Source organism: Diplotaxodon limnothrissa, linkage group LG6 (assembly GCF_057381915.1).
Source record: "Diplotaxodon limnothrissa isolate DT_005_m linkage group LG6, D_limnothrissa_male_GT1.1, whole genome shotgun sequence".
Lineage (NCBI taxonomy): Eukaryota > Metazoa > Chordata > Actinopteri > Cichliformes > Cichlidae > Diplotaxodon > Diplotaxodon limnothrissa.
The window spans coordinates 13761404-13780220 of NC_140601.1; the positions used below are offsets into that span (position 1 = coordinate 13761404).

The window sequence follows — 18817 nt, forward strand, 5'->3', positions numbered from 1 at the left end:
ACGTTAATCCAGGTCCATGAAACTCCAACTAAACTGCATTATAATTGTGTTTTAGAGTTTTAGAGGAAACATCTAGGCTGACTGTGTAAAGGTAACAGATTTCCCATCACGTCTTAGATTGTTCTTTGCTAGTATGGACTTTAAATTATTATTGGATAGACAGCAACTTGGGAAGTCTTGTTACCTTGAGGTTGCCTGGAGACAGCCGGCACTCAAGTGCTGTATTGTTCTTGGTTTCAAGTGGGCAGGAGACTTTTGCTGCATGTTTAGTGTTTATGTCTTCTCTGTAAAACTCACAAGTGACATTTTTTTGCATCTAGACAACAATACTATATAACTAGCTAATGTGAGCTTTAGGGGTATTTAAATGTTTTAACAGGCTTCTTTTTTTTTTCTTTTTTTTTGTGTGTGTCCCGTTTGGATCTTTAGCCATCAGAATTGTTGTCTTAAGGCCAAGAAAGATGCCAAGCGGATTTATTTTACCAAGTGGATCATCATGGCCTTGCCATATTGGTCCATTTGATTGACCTTTATTATAATTATGAATTTATTTTATTTTCAGTTGCTACAAACGGGACAGACATGACTGGGGGATAGGACAGGGAGAAAGAATGAAAGAAAGAGAGGGAGAGAAAGAAAACCAAAGGGGAGAAGAGACGGTGAGAAAGGGGGGAAGAAAGAAAAAAAACAACAAAAAAAAAACACCTGGGTCACCTGTATGGAGAAAAAAAACACAAGAGAAAGCAAACAACAAAGAGCAACATAATAAAAAAAACAGCACCATCACAATAAACTAGCTAGCAGTAGATATCAGTAGATACTAAATAATAAACGATATTGTGCAGCACGCAAGATAGACAGCGCACAATGTGCTTTGAGGCAGCAGCCAAGAAAGCTGTAGTCCGCGTCTGTGAATACCCGTGTGTACACCTGTGTGCATACCTGTGTGGATCAGCATGCTTGTATTCGTATTGTTCAGTTATGCAATATGGAACTGAACTCTGAGGGTCCACTGAGCCTATCGCGTCTGATTAATTCTGAGGCTGTTGCCCTTTTCTCTGCGGCCTTTGCTAACTCTTTCTGTTATGATGACATCAGTAATGCACCTCAGTGTTAACATACTACACAGGTCAATGGCTAGATTTTTTTTACATTTTCATTGTAAATGGGCTAAAGCAGTTAATTAAAAGTAGTCTAACATAAATGCTGTAATTTGATTATTTGAATAAACCATGTAACTTGGATGGATTCGATGCTGGCATGACCACAGTGCACACGTCTGATGTCGCTCACAGTAGTCCAAGGGACCGCTCAGGGAGTTTGCTCAGACACGTGAAAAATTAGAGGGAACATTGGTGATGTGTGAGGGACATTGGTATGCCTGAGCAAATGAGTCAGATAGGGTGTTAACTGTGCTGTCAATGACCCTAAGATTATAATCTCCCAATCCCTTGTAAATGCCCAACCCTATATACTGAAATCACTACCAAATATGTGCAAATAACTGGTAAAATGCAATAGTGAAATCCACTTCTACAATATTCCTGTGTGTCATGAAATAAATTAGCTCAATTAATTATTTTGTTAATTTTCCAGTGTACAAACATACATGGGTATTTTACACATGTTGTGATTGGGATACATGGACCAATTCTCAGGAAACCTCATGGCAAAGCAATTCTACTGTAGACTGAATGGATTTATTAAATGTGCTTCCTAGTGGACGAATAACAAATACATAAAAGGAAATATTTCAGCTGGTTTCATACTCATACTGGCCTTGTGTATCAGCACTATTGCAATAATTCTGACAGATAAAGTAAAAGGCTTATTGAACATTGAACTATCCTCAGTTTGATAACACTGACTGTGCATAGGTTAGTTTAGTGGAACTTGTCCACCCCGTTATGTCAGAGCCCAGAACAATTTTCTGCATGGACCACACCCAGTGGATGAAACTGAACCAATCAGCGGGAGCTGTGCACAAAGTTCTCCTTTTATGGAGAGAGACTGCAGAACGGACCCTGATAAAATCCTGCAATTTACTGCCCTTTATTGCAGTCAAGTTCAGGTACTAAATCCTATGGGAGTGCAGCCCTGAGTCAGAGTTCTCCTACACTGAAAACCTTTCCTCACACAGGTAAGACAACAGCAGATCCCACTGAATGTCTTTTACTTATATTTTAAATACTCTCAAATTGTAAACTTCACATTTCAAACAAGTGGTATCTTTTAATCCCATTACTTAAATTTCTTACTTAAGTTGAACCGATCATTAGAAACCACTTGTTATGTATAATGTTCTTGTTATGGCGTCTTGATGTGTGCTCAATCATCCAGGTAAGTAAATCTCCAAAAGTTGATTCTGTTCATCTGGACATAGCGTTTTGTGGGAGAAACGTTTCGTCACTCATCCAAGTGATTTCTTCAGTCTCAGCTGACTGCAGGTTTCCCCAATCTTATAAACAGTACATTTGCATAATGACTTCAATGGGCTGGTTTCAGTCATTCCAAGAGGATGCCATCTGTAGTTTGTAGAAATGTATTGACTAAGGAGTTGGAAAGAAAGCGTCCAGACTTCTTCAAGTTTCTAGAAGACATTCTACCTTTGATCCAAGAGGCTTCTTCGGTTCTAAAACTTACCTATCCCCTTGCCAGTCCAACTTTTCCACTAAGAATTGCCTTAGTTTTTTTTTTTTTTTTTTTTGTGAAATAGATTCAACAACGTACTCTTCAGAGAGATTCTGGGGGATACTGACTTAACAGGATTATACAGTTCACACCTAGACCCTATTTAAAATATCTTGGAAAAAAACACTGAACATGTCCACATCTGTCTTTGGATTGGAGGAAGCCAAAGAAGAACTTGAAGGGAAGCCACACAGGCACAGGAAGAATATGTAAAGTCCCCACGGAAAGGCTGGTTTGGAAGAAAGATCTTCACTGTGAAATGCCAGTGCTTTGTGTTGTTTATGCTACATTAAATGCCACAGCACAAAATTGAGACTCATCACAGCGGCCACTGGCTTTCCGATCTTCTATTGTCCAACTAATAGGAGTTGCAGCTAGTGTGGTCGTTGTCTTTGTTGCCATCATATCAACTTGAAGGATTTTGACTATGTGCCTCAAACATTAGGCATCAACAAGGCATTTTCACCCAAAGAACTGCAGCTCACATTATATTTTCTCTTTTTCAGATCACTTACTGTAAATCCTAGAGATGATTGTGTGAAAAGTATTCTTAACAGCCTTCTATAGCAATGGGCAGACTGAGCACTGGGTTTCGACTGAACCCTGTGCCAGCGATGTCAGATGATAAAACATACCACATGGAAAACACTACAGCTTAACAGCTGATCTAAAAATCCTTTCCTCCCTTTTTATTCCCTTCATACAGAAAATGGAAGACGAAATTGCCGCCCTCGTTGTTGACAACGGATCTGGAATGTGCAAAGCTGGCTTTGCAGGAGATGATGCTCCACGTGCTGTGTTCCCCTCCATTGTTGGACGCCCCAGGCATCAGGTACATATTCCTTAATAAACCTCACATACCTTGTAACCTTTTCATAACTGCTGACCTTTTCATAATCACACTGATCTTTGCATTCCTAGGGTGTAATGGTTGGTATGGGCCAGAAAGACAGCTATGTTGGTGACGAGGCACAAAGCAAAAGAGGAATCCTGACCCTCAAGTACCCCATTGAGCACGGAATTGTCAACAACTGGGATGACATGGAGAAGATCTGGCATCACACCTTCTACAATGAGCTGAGAGTTGCCCCTGAGGAGCATCCAGTCTTGCTCACAGAGGCCCCCCTGAACCCCAAGTCAAACAGGGAAAAGATGACTCAGGTAACAAGAGCTGACACCTTGACGAACTTCCCCCTAAGTCAGGAAACTGTTGAGCTGCAGTGCCCAACAACAGGAAACTATGTTGCCACTCGGGTGTTTCTTCCCCTGCTCAATCTGTCTTTCCTCATCCTCCTTCAACCCTCCAGGTTTTTTCTCCAGGTGTCTGCATGTAAAAAAAAGAAGAATGGAGCAGGTTGCGGCACTTTAACTTGTAGAGTCAGTGTAACAAAGGAGTTTTGTAATAAATTGCTTTTCTATAAAGTAGTTTTACTATTAAAATTCAACCCAGTGTGCTGTTCTTTCCGTACAATTGAACTAACACATAGAAACTTATTTCAGAGTACTTTGGCTTTTAGTTTCACTGATCATCTCTTTTCTCCTGCTCTCCTTGCAGATCATGTTTGAGACCTTCAACACTCCTGCCATGTATGTGGCCATCCAGGCAGTGCTGTCCCTGTATGCCTCTGGTCGTACCACTGGTATTGTCATGGACTCCGGTGATGGTGTCTCCCACACTGTGCCCATCTATGAAGGCTACGCTCTGCCCCATGCCATTGTCAGGTTGGACCTGGCTGGCAGGGACCTCACAGACTACCTCATGAAAATCCTGACTGAGAGAGGCCACAGCTTTACCACCACAGGTGAGAAAATGGACACAGTCAAGGAAAGATGGTTTACACCAGGAAAACCCCCAGAAAAGCCTAAATGTAATGCGTTTTCTTGTCTCACAGCTGAGCGTGAGATTGTGCGTGACATCAAGGAGAAGCTGTGCTATGTTGCCCTGGACTTTGAGCAGGAGATGGGAACTGCTGCCTCTTCTTCATCCCTGGAGAAGAGCTATGAGCTGCCTGATGGACAGGTCATCACTATTGGGAATGAGAGGTTCCGTTGCCCAGAGGCTCTCTTCCAGCCCACATTCCTTGGTAAGCAGCGTCAGCTTTAAGATAGATTTCTGTGAATTGTTAAGCAGTTGTAGCTGAGTGATCACTAACGTTCCAACTCTCCACAGGTATGGAGGCCTGTGGTATCCATGAAACTACCTATAACAGCATCATGAAGTGCGATGTGGACATCCGTAAGGACCTGTACGCCAACACTGTGCTGTCTGGAGGTACCACCATGTATCCTGGCATTGCTGACCGCATGCAGAAGGAGATCACTTCACTGGCACCCAGCACCATGAAGATCAAGGTAAAATTCTTGTTGCTCAATCCTCAGTCTGTGATGTTTAAATGTGGCGTGTCTTCATTGCTGACAACTCTACTTCTGCCATTGCAGATTATTGCTCCCCCAGAGAGGAAGTACTCTGTATGGATTGGAGGCTCCATCCTGGCTTCTCTGTCCACCTTCCAGCAGATGTGGATCAGCAAGCAGGAGTACGATGAGTCCGGCCCCAGCATCGTCCACAGAAAGTGCTTCTAGACAGACTGCCCCCACCCCACCACCACCAAAACACACACTGCAAGAAAAAGAAATGACTGGCTCTGCATACATGCCTATAGCACCAAACTGGTGCATGCCTAGCCGACACCTTTTCCATTTTTCCATCACTTTGGCTATGGCACCATGCTTTCTCATGGGGAGAAACTCTGCAGGAAGCATAGAGCATCCCATTCAGTGTGAATTTGTACTTAGTTTTTCTGTAACAAACTCTTTTTCACTTGAATGTATTTCAAAAATAAGAAATGTTTCCAAAAAATACTGGAAATGTGTTGATAAATATCAGTAAATTAGTAAACCTATAAATCCAACATGAAATATTATGGCTTCTTCTTCTTCTAAAACATTGAAATGCAGCAATTTCAGCTTCATGAAGATGTATCTGCCAAGATTTTTGTATTAAAATGGTTTAGCAAAATTGACAGAAAAGATTATCAGTTTTGTGATATTTTTCTTTAGTTTTTTGTTAGCTTTTTTGTTTTTGGTCTCACTTGCTTTACTTATTGAATGTGTTTATTATTTATTTTTATATCTACAGATATTTTACTTCTTGGTCATTGCCAACTGCACTGTTTTCTCACAGCACGACCGTCGGTGGTATACTTGGACTGGTAGCCAGGGAGGCTGCAGCACTTGATGAACTGAGTTGACTGAGCATTTGTCCGAAAAGATGAATGCACAGTCAACTCTAACTGAAACAGAGAAATAAAGAAAGGAAGCAAAACAAGAGAAATGTGTCCAACTGTCAAGGGAGGCAAAAGTACAGGCAGCTATATATATATAATATATATATATATATATATATATATATATATATATATATATATATATATATATATATATATATATATATAAAGCTGCTAGATGAAAAAAAAAATACTGAAGCTACTAATAGCTAACGAACTTCTTGTACTTCTTTACTCAAGTAAAAGTGATAAAGTCCAGGCTCTAAAATGAACTCAGAATAAGAAAGTAAAAAGCAGCTGTTAGAAGAAGCTCTTTTGGTGAAGAGATAGCCTTTAGTATAGCTATTAATATAAAAATACCAATAATATTAGTACATGGGAATGAAAATTTTCCTTTTACTTTGCCTCCACAGCTAAACAGAAAAATCGGATGAGTCCGGGGTTAAAGGGGTATTCAATTTAAACCCTAAAACCGATTTTAGGGTTTAAGTGGGAACCCTAAAATCGGTTTTATTGGCTCATTGTGGGGAAAAGAATCACAACTCACAATACTTTACACTGAGGGCTCCAGCAGATTTCCTTAGTGTTCGAGCTGTGATCAGCTGCTGCTGCGAATAGGTTTACTGCTCTTTATGGATTTACACAACTGAATTCAATGAGATGCAACACAATATTTCACAAAATGTTTTCCCTGATTTTCGTTCCCTACACTGACAGTATAGTAAGTAAGTAAGTAAGTAAAATTTTATTTATATAGCACATTTCTAGATAGAGATCACAAAGTGCTTTACAAGATATAACAGATTAAAAAGACAAAATACAAACAAAGTTAGCAAAAGGCAGTTTTAAAAAGATGTGTTTTTAGCTGTTTTTTAAAAGTAATCAATGAATCAGCGGATCGTAAGTCCTGAGGAAGGGAATTCCACAGTCTGGCGGCCACAGTAGCAAAAGCTCTATCACCCCTAGTTTTCAGTCTCGTATACTGAATGACAAGTAGGCCCTGACTACTCGACCTCAGAGACCTACTAGGGGCATAGGGCTGTAAAACACAATAGTAACTCTTTAAAGGTGTCCATGCTGAAGCCGGGAATTCTCTCCATCAGCTGCTGCTCCAGGTATTTTTCCAGCAGTATACTGCTTATGATGAGATGAGATAGCCTTTATTTGTCCGTTGCAGGTCTTTTGCCCACAACCGAGATGACAGACCTTGCCGACCGTACAAACAATACACAAACATCACATTGGGGAGACAGGTCAGGCTAGGTAGCGAGGAAAAAACATCGAAATGTGTAACACAAAAGGATAATACAGGAATGCACAGATATCAACACACCATAGCACAATAAACACAGACAAGCAACATGGGAAAGTGTTCCAGTGTGTACATCTGATCTGGGACCGCTGCAATCGTCGACTGCGCCTCCAGCTGACCCGATGTCCACATCAGAGGGGAGGTAAGCGTTGGAGGTGGCGTTGGATCCGGGGTAGGGAGGGTGATGCGTCAGTGAGTGCTTATCAGTATCAGTATATGTATGTGTGTGCGTGTCCATAGTTCAGCTGAGACAGTGTCCTTCGCCCCGCCAGGCTAAGTAAACAGTCTACCAGCCAACCCAGGTGGCCTTGTAGGGAATGGGAAGGAACAGACTCAACACAGTCGTTATCAGGGAGTTTTTGTTCGGCTCCAGCCTTGAGCCCACAGCTGGCGCCGAAGGGGTAGCCGGATTATGATGGTAATTTTTCTTTTGCAACAACTCATGAGAATTTCAAAGCTGTTCTTTAACACTCCAACACTGGTCTCTCAATCTCTCGTTGGAGAACCGCGAGCTTCCCGATGATGGTATCAAACTTGCGCTCCGTGGTCTTGTCATTCTTTTGCTCAGAGAGCCGATTCTGAGACCTCACGACTGCAGTGAGCTGTTCCACGATGTAATCCAACTTTCGCTCAAAGGTGTTATTTTGAGCAGGCCTCTCCTTGATGTAACCCAATATATGCTCAGAGGTGTTATTCTGAGTATTCACGGCAGCTGTAAGCGTCTCCAAGGTCTTAACCATGCTGCTTTCAATGAGCCCGTTCTGAGAAGTCGCGCCTCGTCCAATCGTTTCAATCCCAGTGGGCAGCCTTGGGGGGGTTTGAACAGCTGGTTCCGCTTTTTTTAATTCTCCGTTAAGCCTGGGCCAAGCCAGCTCCGATCAGCAAGAACCCTGTTATCATGGTTCCGAATAGGTAGATATCTTCAGCGTCCTCGATTGACATTCCCGCCAGGCACCCGATCCTCCATGTCTGCCACCCATCCATCGTGTATCCGGCAGGGAAAGTCCCTCCAGGGCACTCGGGCTCTCCCTAGCCCAGACTTCTCGTTGAGAAAAGGGTGTCAATAGCATTCAGAGACCAGTTGATCAAATCCATAATTCTCTTTAGGTTTTAGAAACAGACTGTGAGAGAGTGTTCCAGGGAAAGTAATACAAAAAAAACACAAGACTAGACAAGGACATAAGAACTAACCAGGGAAGATAAGGGAGAGGAGAGGAGAAAAAGTGCGTCCGCCTCCTCCGAGAGCCAAAAGGTCTTCATATTATTATAGTATAAATGTTCAATTTAGTGAATGAATCTAAGTGTCTCATCAGTTTAAATTAACAATTAATCTCTGCTGCTCTGCACTTGATGTAACCTAACTGTGACCAGTTACAGAGCCACTGTGCACCAGTCCCTACCTTGATGCTAAAGTACTGGGAACACAGCTTTTGAACAAAACGCTATTCCCGATTGTTAGGGGCCATTTTAGTGCCTTAGTGTAGTGCCTTAAATTATTAAATGAAATAAATATTTTTTCCAGTAAAGTTAAAAAGTATGTTTACTTGATAATTTCCAGCATCTGGTGACTATGTATGTGTGTTGGAGAAGCCATTGTGGCAGGAACATGGAGCAAAAGGATTAAATCTGAGTAGCCTACAAAGTCAGACAAAGTTAGAACTGTTCTTTTCGCTACACCTACTGCACACAAACAAACTAAGGCCTCCAGCCTCTGAGTTCAGTTAGACAGAGATATATGCCACTGGACGTGGTCATTTCCCATCCTCCAGGGACAAAACGGATGTCATGTAACCCCCCCCCCCCTCTTTTCATCTACTGTCTGGGTGAATGGTTAATATGGAAATACTTTGGGCTATGACACCTTCCCCTTCTCACCCTCCGACCCGAGTCAAACAGTTTCAGTTCCTGCCTTTTCAGATCAATCATTAAACCAATGTACTGTGGCTCCACACTGAAAACACCTTTCATTATTTCTCCCTCTATGTTCTCTGCCTCAGAAACTCAGAAAAAGACATTCAAGCTTGACACTGAGACTGCAGAGACAAGAGTATGGGGCATAGAGGCTTGATAACAAAACCTAAAGACTAGATAACAAAACTAAGAAGACCTGAGAAAACAAATATTAAACAGAGGGATCTCAATCATAATAACCAGAACTTGGAACAGAATCTTAACTTCACAATATTAAATAAACAGAATCAAAAGTCCAAACACATAAAAACTGTGTCACAGACCCAAGACCATGACATCTTAGTATTTTCATAAAGTGATCTTGCAGAACTAACCAGTTTTTGATTTAAGGGGCATCTATCCATCCCGCAGTCTGAGATGTTGTAAGCTGCTGTGCAGTGACTGCTGTGACAGGAGGTTAATCTGGTTTCTATCTTGCTTTTGACACTTAAACACTGAGACACTTGATTAGTAACAATCTTTTGGCGCTGCATGTCCCTACTTTCTTTTATAAATGTACCAATATAGCACGGACAGTCGTAACACCAGTATTAATACAGAAAGAAAACTGCTTTTTTATACTTATTGTGTGCATATAAACTTTGTCTCATCAGCTCTAGGGAACTTTATTATCACGGTCTTATAGGCACCTGCTTGATAACAAAGACATAAAACGTCTCATGACCTTGCAGCTTACAGTAATTTGTTTGTCACTGTACACACAGTCAGGTTACAAGAAGGCTACAATCATATACCATTAGTATACAAAAGGTTAAGTGTGTTGAAATACAAGTTTTCCACTACAATGTTCATGTCTTCATGTGTAATAAATTGATAACAGGGGTAATAGCTTTATTTTGATACCAAACATAGGTATGTATGGGAAATTCCACAACTGTTAATCATATCTCATTCAGGCCTACAAGATTAATGAGTCCTTGAAAATCACATGCACCATAGGTTAGGTGAAGAGAGGTGATGGGAGATAAGAAATTTATAGTCTCATCACAATCATGCTGTAAACATTAGCCCAAACATTAGTCGGACCACATGCATCTCTGGCACAGAGTGCCATGTGGTCTGTGCCTCCAGTGCATGTGGCCCCAAGACCCAGTGTCCTGGTATCTGCAAATGAGCAACACGTAAATGCTCTGGTGAAATCACATTTATCCCATTAATTAAATTATATAAATTAATTATTCTGTTAGGTTTCCAGTGCACAAATATGGAAGGGTATGTTATATGAGTACGTTATATGAATAATGGACATAATCAGGATTTATTGGCCCCATTCACAATACTTATAATGCCTATCAAAGTTGTGCACACTGCGATAATTTGGACAGATGATAAAAATAGGATTTATTGAACACTGCCCGACCCCAGATAGTTAACACTGACAGTACATAGGTTAGTTTACTGGAACTTCTCCCCCCGTGTTGCCAAAGTGCAGAACCAGTGACTGTATATGCCATACCCAGTGGATGTGTCTGAGCCAATCAGAGTAACTCATGTGAAAAGTTCTGCTCTTATGGAGAGGGGCTGCAGCACGACCTCTGATAAAATCCTCCAATTTATTGGCCTTCATTTGCAGTCAAATTCAGATACTAAATCCCACTGGAGTGTATAGTGCTTACTGCCAGTCCTCCTACACTGAATACGCTCCCTCACACAGGTTAGACAAGTGCTAAATGCCAATGGAAGTTTTTCTCATGTATAAAATGTTTTCATTTGACATTTTAAGCTTTGTATTTTAAACACCAGGAAGTGGTTTTTTTTCACCATTTAAGTTAAAAGATCAGGTTTTCTATAAGTCCTCATTTTAGTTGAAATAACCACTTAAATTATACTTGTTATACATTGACAGCTTTCGTAGAAATGTGTTGGTAGCTATGCGTAGACCACCTCTTGCCTTCGGAACTGCCTTAATTCTTCCTACATGATTCAAGCTCCAGACTTTACCGGAGGCAGGATACACCCTAGAGAGGTCAGCTGTCTCTCACAGGGTTGGCAAAGAGAGACAGACAGACATCCACATCACATTCACATCTACAGCCAATTAAGAATAACCTAATGATGAAGCCTCATCTGTTATTGGACTGTGGGAGGAGGCCAGAGTACCCGCAGAGAACCCACGATTGCACAAGGAGAACTTTCAGTCTCCACAAAGAAAGGCCCAGGACCTTCTTACTGTGAAGCAACAGGTCATCATGATGCAAGTCTCCTATTCCAAAACATCTCAAAGGTGCAGTCTTGGATTCAGATCTGGAACTGTGAAGGTCATTTGAGTACCAGTAACAGTTTGAGATGTTTTGAGCTTCGTGACATGGTGAGGGATCCTGCTGGAAGCAGCCATAAGAAGATGAGTATACAGTGGCTATAAAGGGACACGGTTTAACAAAAACTCTCAAGCAGACTTTGGTGTTTAGATGATGCTCGGCTGATACCCAGTGTACCAAGAAAATATCCCCAGGACCATTACACCACTACCAGCCTGAACCACTGAAACAAGAAAGGTTGCATCTGTACTTTCATGCAAACACACCACTACCAGTGAAATGTCACACCAGAAATTGAGACTCATCAGATGAGACAATGAGACAATCTTTTTCCAATTTTATTTTGCAGTTTTGGAGACTTTTTTTGTTCTTAGCTGATAGGCGTGGCACCTGGCATGTTCTTCTGCTGCTCTAGCCCACCTGCTTCAAAGTCTTGCATGTTCAGAAATGCTCTTCTGCATTCTTTGGTTCTAAAAAGTGATTATTTTAGTTAATGTTGCCTTGCTGTCACATCAAAGCAGTCCAGCTATTCTCCTTTGACATCAACACAGTGGTATGTGATGACTTTTTTAGAAAGACAAAAACAGAAACTTTTGACTAAGCAAATAAATCCCATTAAATCATACCATTTGTAATGCCTGTCTGAACTCTGAATAGACATGACTTTGACTTAAGAATTGTAAAAAAAAAATTGTTTTAATAGTTAAATAAATATCTACTAGATTACCAAAAACGATTTTCTAATAGCTGACAAAGACAAGTGATGAAATATTTTATCTTTTAGAAAAAGAAGCAAAAGAATATAATGAAAACACCTCCATACACACACTGTAAACCCAAGGATGTCAGCAGAACAAAAATTAAGGCAAATTTTTTTTTTTTTTTAAGTTAATGACATTTATGTACTTGTACATTTTAACAACAATAAAACTAACATGTTTAAAAGTTAAATTAAAAAATATTCAGTAACGGATACTTAAAGCTTTCCATCATATAGACATAACATAACTAAGGAACAAGCACAGTGGAGTCATTGAGCCAAACTCAATATTTATTCCTTACTTTTGTCATTATTTTAAATTAGACAAGAGTCGAACATCTGGAATTCAAAAAGTCAAAATCATACTAACCAACTGCTTCAGTTGCAGATTCAATTGAAAATTTGAGTATATTGTATACAGGGTGGGCCATTTATATGGATACACTGTAATAAAATGGGAATGGTTGGTGATATTAAAGTCCTGTTTGTGGCACATTAGTATATGTGATCGTGGCTCAAGAGTTGGGTGCTCGTCTTGTAATCGGAAGGTTGCCGGTTCGAGCCCCGGCTCGGACAGTCTCGGTCGTTGTGTCCTTGGGCAAGACACCTACCCCCTACTGGTGTTGGCCAGAGGGGCCGATGGCGCAATATGGCAGCCTCGCCTCTGTCAGTCTGCCTCAGGGCAGCTGTGGCTACAACTGTAGCTTGCCTCCACCAGTGTATGAATGTGAGAGTGAATGAATAGTGTAAAGTGCTTTGAACGCTATAGAAATGCAATCCATTATTATATGTGACGGGGGAAACTCCTCAAGATGGGTGGTGACCATGGTGGCCATTTAGAAGTCGGCCATCTTGGAAACAACTTTTGTTTTTTCAATAGGAATAGGGCCATGTGACACATCAAACTTATTGGTAATGTCACAAGAAAAACAATGGTGTGCTTGGTTTCAACGTAACTTTATTCTTTCATGAGTTATTTACAAGTTTCTGACCACTTATAAAATGTGTTCATTGTGCTGCCCATTGTGTTGGATTGTCAATGCAATCCTCTTCTCCCACTCTTCACACACTGATAGCAACACCGCAGGAGAAATGCCAGCACAGGCATCCAGTATCTGTAGTTTCAGGTGCTGCACATCTCGTATCTTCACACCATAGACAATTGCCTTCAGGTGACCCCAAAGATAAAAGTCTAAGGGGGTCAGATCGGGAGACCTTGGGGGCCATTCAACTGGCCCACGACGACCAGTCCACTTTCCAGGAAACTGTTCATCTAGGAATGCTCGGACCTGGCACCCATAATGTGGTGGTGCACCATCTTGCTGGAAAAACTCAGGGAACGTGCCAGCTTCAGTGCATAAAGAGGGAAACACATCATCATGTAGCAATTTCAAATATCCAGTGGCCTTGAGGTTTCCATTGATGAAGAATGGACCCACTATCGTTGTACCCCATATACCGCACCAAACCATCACTTTTGTTGTTCCAACAGTCTTGGAGGGATCCATCCAATGTGGGTTAGTGTCAGACCAATAGCGGTGGTTTTGTTTGTTAACTTCACCATTCACATAAAAGTTTGCCTCATCACTGAACAAAATCTTCTGCGTGAACTGAGGGTCCTGTTCCAATTTTTGTTTTGCCCATTCTGCAAATTCTGTGCGCTGATCTGGGTCATCCTCGTTGAGATGCTGCAGTAGCTGGAGTTTGTAAGGGTGCCATTTGTGAGTAGCTAATATCTGCCGAAGGGATGTTCGACTAATGCCACTCTCCAGTGACATGAGGCGAGTGCTACGCTGTGGGCTCTTGCTGAATGAAGCTAGGACAGCCACTGATGTTTCTTCATTAGTGACAGTTTTCTTGCATCCACATTTTGGCAAATCCAACACTGAACCAGTTTCACGAAACTTAGCAAGCAGTTTGCTAACTATAGCATGGGAGATGGGTGGTCTTCTAAATGGCCACCATGGTCACCACCCATCTTGAGGGTTTTGCCCCCTCACATATACTAATGTGCCACAAACAGGACTTTAATATCGCCAACTATTCCCATTTTATTATGGTGTATCCATATAAATGGCCCACCCTGTATATATATATATATATATATATATATATATATATATATATATATATATATATATACACTCAGCACCAATTCTCCCCTACCCTCTATTACACTTACAGTTATAGGTAACTTTAACTGTAAATAACTTTGATTATAGTATAAATTAAAATCAGATGAGTCGTATCAGTATTTCCAGATTTTGACAAGAAACTATACAATAATTTTAACACAACATACTGTAGAACTGAAAATGTAACTTATCTTGAACCAAGGTTTAGGTCATTCATATTTGGTAGACCTGCCAAATTTTGGTGGAGATCAGGACAATTTCTGGAAAGTAAAATCTTTAGAGTTTTTTAATTTTTACTTAAATTATCACCTTCAATCCAAATTCTGTTCAAGCCTATCTGGTATGGCCTCTGTTAATCAGAGGATCATGTTACCTTTGTGCGAGGGGTTCTAGTGTTAACAAGCACTTAAACACTTATACCTAACAAAGTAGCTGATGAGTGGATTTTTGATGGTATGTAATAACTATGGTCATCGATGTTTTCAGTTTTGTAGTCTAACAAATCAGTATTTGTTAGACTACAAAGCAGATGCTAACTCCTTACAGTTAGCATCTGCTTTGGCAAGGCCTGCAGTGCTGGCTGATGACTGCAGGTCCAACTAATTTTGTAGAAGGAACAAGTAAAATTAACATTTTTGCTGTGTTGGACCTATGAAGAAAATTGTCATTTAAGGTCACTTAACACTGAACACTGCGCCACTGCGACATCCAGCATTCGTTCTCTTTAACAACAAGACTTTTTATCCAGGCTATCTGCTAGATTTAACCCAGATTACTGCTTAACATCAAGTCTAAAAAACCTCTATTACCTTTTTTTTTCGTTCAGAAAATGGAAGACGAAATTGTTGCCGTTGTCATAGATAATGGGTCCGGTATGTGCAAAGTTGGCTTTGCAGGAAATAATGCTCCACATGCTGTGTTCCCCTCCATTACTGGACGCCCCAGACATCAGGTATTCCATTACATATTCCTCAAGAGTACTTTATAAACCTCAAATACCCTGTAAATTTTGTAACAATTGTTTTTTTTCTTTGTTGCCCAGGGTGTAATGATTGGTATGAGCCACAAAGACAGCTTTGTGGGTGACGAGGCACAGAACAAAAGAAGAATCCTGACTCTCAAGTACCCCATTGAGCACGGTATTGTTACCAACTGGGATGACATGGAGATGTTCTGGCATCACATGTTTTACAATGAGCTGAGAGTTTCCCCTGAGGACCACCCAGTCCTCCTCACAGAGGCCCCCCTGAACCCCAAGATAAACAGGGAAAGGATGGCACAGGTAATGAGGGCTGACACCAGTTTCCTCCTACTCCTTCAACCTACCTTAAACTTTTTTTTTTTTTTTTGCCTTTGCAGATGCTTTGGGTTTCTATCTTTGCACTGTGATGCATCAGAAATGATGAGCTGCAGCATGGGCGCTGCTGTTTATAAATTAGACTCATCAGACTTAAGCTGAAGTAGAAAACAAATGTTGAACTACACTGGTGTCTGCGTGAAGTAACTGTTAATAGCAGTGCAAATTACTGCACTCAGACTTATACAGTCAGTATAGCAAAAGAGTCATTTTATTACAGTATTCATGCTGTTGTTTCTGTATGACTAAACACATATGGTACATTTCATCTCAGACCACATTTTCTATTCAACCATCTCCTATGATGAATTTTATGATTTTAGATTTTATGGTTCAAAAATTAGATTTATTTATATGATTGTTGTGAAAATTTATCTTCATATATCAACTACTTTTCAAGTTGCACTACCCGTCAAAAGAACGCGCCAATTTTTCCAGTTTTTTATTGAAAATTATGTAGTTTAATGTCTCATTGCACTCTGAAATGACAGCTACAAATAAGCAATTGCAGTTAAAAAATAAATCATGGAATCAATATATAGACCAAAATGTATTCTTAACTTTTGACTTATCAAAGTAGCCACCTTTAGCAGATATAGCAGCTGAACATGTGGCATTCTTTCGAAACAGAAATCAAATACTGTTCAGAAAGTTCTTCCCATATCTTTTGCAAAAGTACCGATAAATGTGTGGCACTTGTAGGTGGCTTTGCTTTCACTCTTCGGTCCAGTTTATCTCAAACCAGCTCAAGAGGGTTTAAGTCTGGAGACTGTGCTGGAGACCATGTTTTCAAGATCAGCATCTTGTTCTTTTTTCCTGAGGGAGTTCTGGCATAGCTTGGACTTAAGCTTACTGTAGCTTACTTATGCTTACTGTAGGATGCATAGCATACCAACTAGGTGCATAGCAGAAGGTATTGCATAGTGCTACAGAATGCTGTGGTAGTCATTTTGGTTAGGATGCCTCTTAGTCTATACAAGTCATCGACCCGAAATATAAGAAATATATATATATATATATATACAGTGGGGCAAAAAAGTATTTAGTCAGCCACCGATTGTGCAAGTTCCCCCACTTAAAATGATGACAGAGGTCAGTAATTTGCACCAGAGGTACACTTCAACTGTGAGAGACAGAATGTGAAAAAAAAAATCCATGAATCCACATGGTAGGATTTGTAAAGAATTTATCCGTAAATCAGGGTGGAAAATAAGTATTTGGTCAATAACAAAAATACAACTCAATACTTTGTAACATAACCTTTGTTGGCAATAACAGAGGTCAAACGTTTACTATAGGTCTTTACCAGGTTTGCACACACAGTAGCTGGTATTTTGGCCCATTCCTCCATGCAGATCTTCTCGAGAGCAGTGATGTTTTGGGGCTGTCGCCGAGCAACACGGACTTTCAACTCCCGCCACAGATTTTCTATGGGGTTGAGGTCTGGAGACTGGCTAGGCCACTCCAGGACTTTCAAATGCTTCTTACGGAGCCACTCCTTTGTTGCCCGGGCGGTGTGTTTTGGATCATTGTCATGTTGAAAGACCCAGCCTCGTTTCATCTTCAAAGTTCTCACTGATGGAAGGAGGTTTTGGCTCAAACTCTCACGATACATGGCCCCATTCATTCTGTCCTTAACACGGATCAGTCGTCCTGTCCCCTTGGCAGAAAAACAGCCCCATAGCATGATGTTTCCACCCCCATGCTAAGGTAAAAGCCGTGCTCTAATGACTTAATTTTGTTTTCTGTATTAGTATTTTTTTATCAGCAGACTTTTCTTTTTCTTAGAGATGCACTGTATTTAGGTGATTAATGAGGGTTTCTTTTATTTTAATGCAAATAATTAATGCAAATATTTGTAAATGACGATCATTTTGTCTTTTTTCGGTGTCTGTTTACATTTCTGTAATAAAAACATCTTTGTCAATAAAATCAGTGAATAACTGTGGTAAATAATCGTGAGCTCAGTGTTGGACAAAATATTCACGATTGCCATTTTGGTAATCAAGTGCAAGCATCAGAGGTGCTCAGCATGTAGAAATATAGGTGACCAGCTAAATAAAGCTTGCTTTTCGTTCAAACACAACTCTACTCTCCGCATCTGCATCTGAGTTGTGAAATCAACACAATCGGAGCACCCCGCCGTGACACTACAGATAAATGTATAATTGCTATTTTGAGTGGCTGTAGCTCAGGTGGTAGAGCAGGTCACCTACTAACCAGAAGATTGGTGATTCTATATCTGTCTTTAAAAAAATTTAATGTCTCCCTTAAGCATTTATACTAATTAAGCTATGCAGAATACAGATACACCATTTATCTATTCTTTTTATACTGCTCATCTGGAGCTGGGCTTCAGCAGCCTAAGAAGAGATATTCATGCCTCCTACCTCTCAGCCACCTCCTCCTGCTGATCACTGAGACATTCCCAAGCAGATCTGTAACCTCTCCAGTCCCGGGTCTACTCTGGGGCCACGTCCCAGCCTCACACCGGGTTGTTTTTTTTCAGGTAATGTTTTTTGTTTGTATCAAATGTTCCAAAAGGCATCGTCAGCATTGGGATTATTAGCAGAAATTAGACGTGGCATGCTCTAATTGGCTTCTTGTGTCAGACAGTCTCCAGTCTTCAGATAGATTAGTTGTAAAGAAGAAAAGATAAATAAGCCATGGTATAGATGTTTTAAAGGCAGAAACTATCCATACAGGCCAAAAACTTTTTTGTGCCATGTAAATGTATGTGAAAGCATATAAATATGCTTTAAAATACTGTTGAGTTGGACAGTTTCACCTGTTTGTCTGTGGGGATTGTCTGCCCTCAGGTGGCCACTATGGGAATTGAAGGAAGCCGTTTGGGCCAGATTGAAGTCTTTGTTTGGATCATGGAGACAGGTAACTCATTTGCCACTATTTGATGTTTTAACAACAGAAATGTTACCCTTATAATTATTGTTGAAATGAACTATGCAGTTGTCTGAGTGATGTAACAAGTGCAGTAGGCAGTGTACTGTATGTGTGTGTGGTTTTTCTCGTTTAAACAGATGCTCTG

At 40.6% G+C, this 18817-nt stretch overlaps 2 protein-coding genes and 1 pseudogene across 2 annotated transcripts in view; 2 read left to right on the forward strand and 1 right to left on the reverse strand.

Annotated features, from left to right (window-relative positions):
• LOC146630256 (perforin-1-like) overlaps positions 1-18817 on the forward strand; it is an 84524-nt gene that overhangs the window by 52577 nt on the left and 13130 nt on the right. The window lies entirely within an intron of this gene.
• LOC146630260 (actin, cytoplasmic 1-like) lies at positions 3393-5274 on the forward strand. Its single transcript, XM_085356831.1, has 6 exons — positions 3393-3523; positions 3613-3852; positions 4247-4493; positions 4584-4775; positions 4862-5043; positions 5131-5274. The coding sequence occupies exons 1-6, from the start codon at positions 3401-3403 to the stop codon at positions 5272-5274; spliced, it is 1128 nt and encodes a 375-aa protein (XP_085212957.1). The 5' UTR covers positions 3393-3400.
• On the reverse strand, positions 7755-8385 carry LOC146630261 (uncharacterized; annotated as a pseudogene).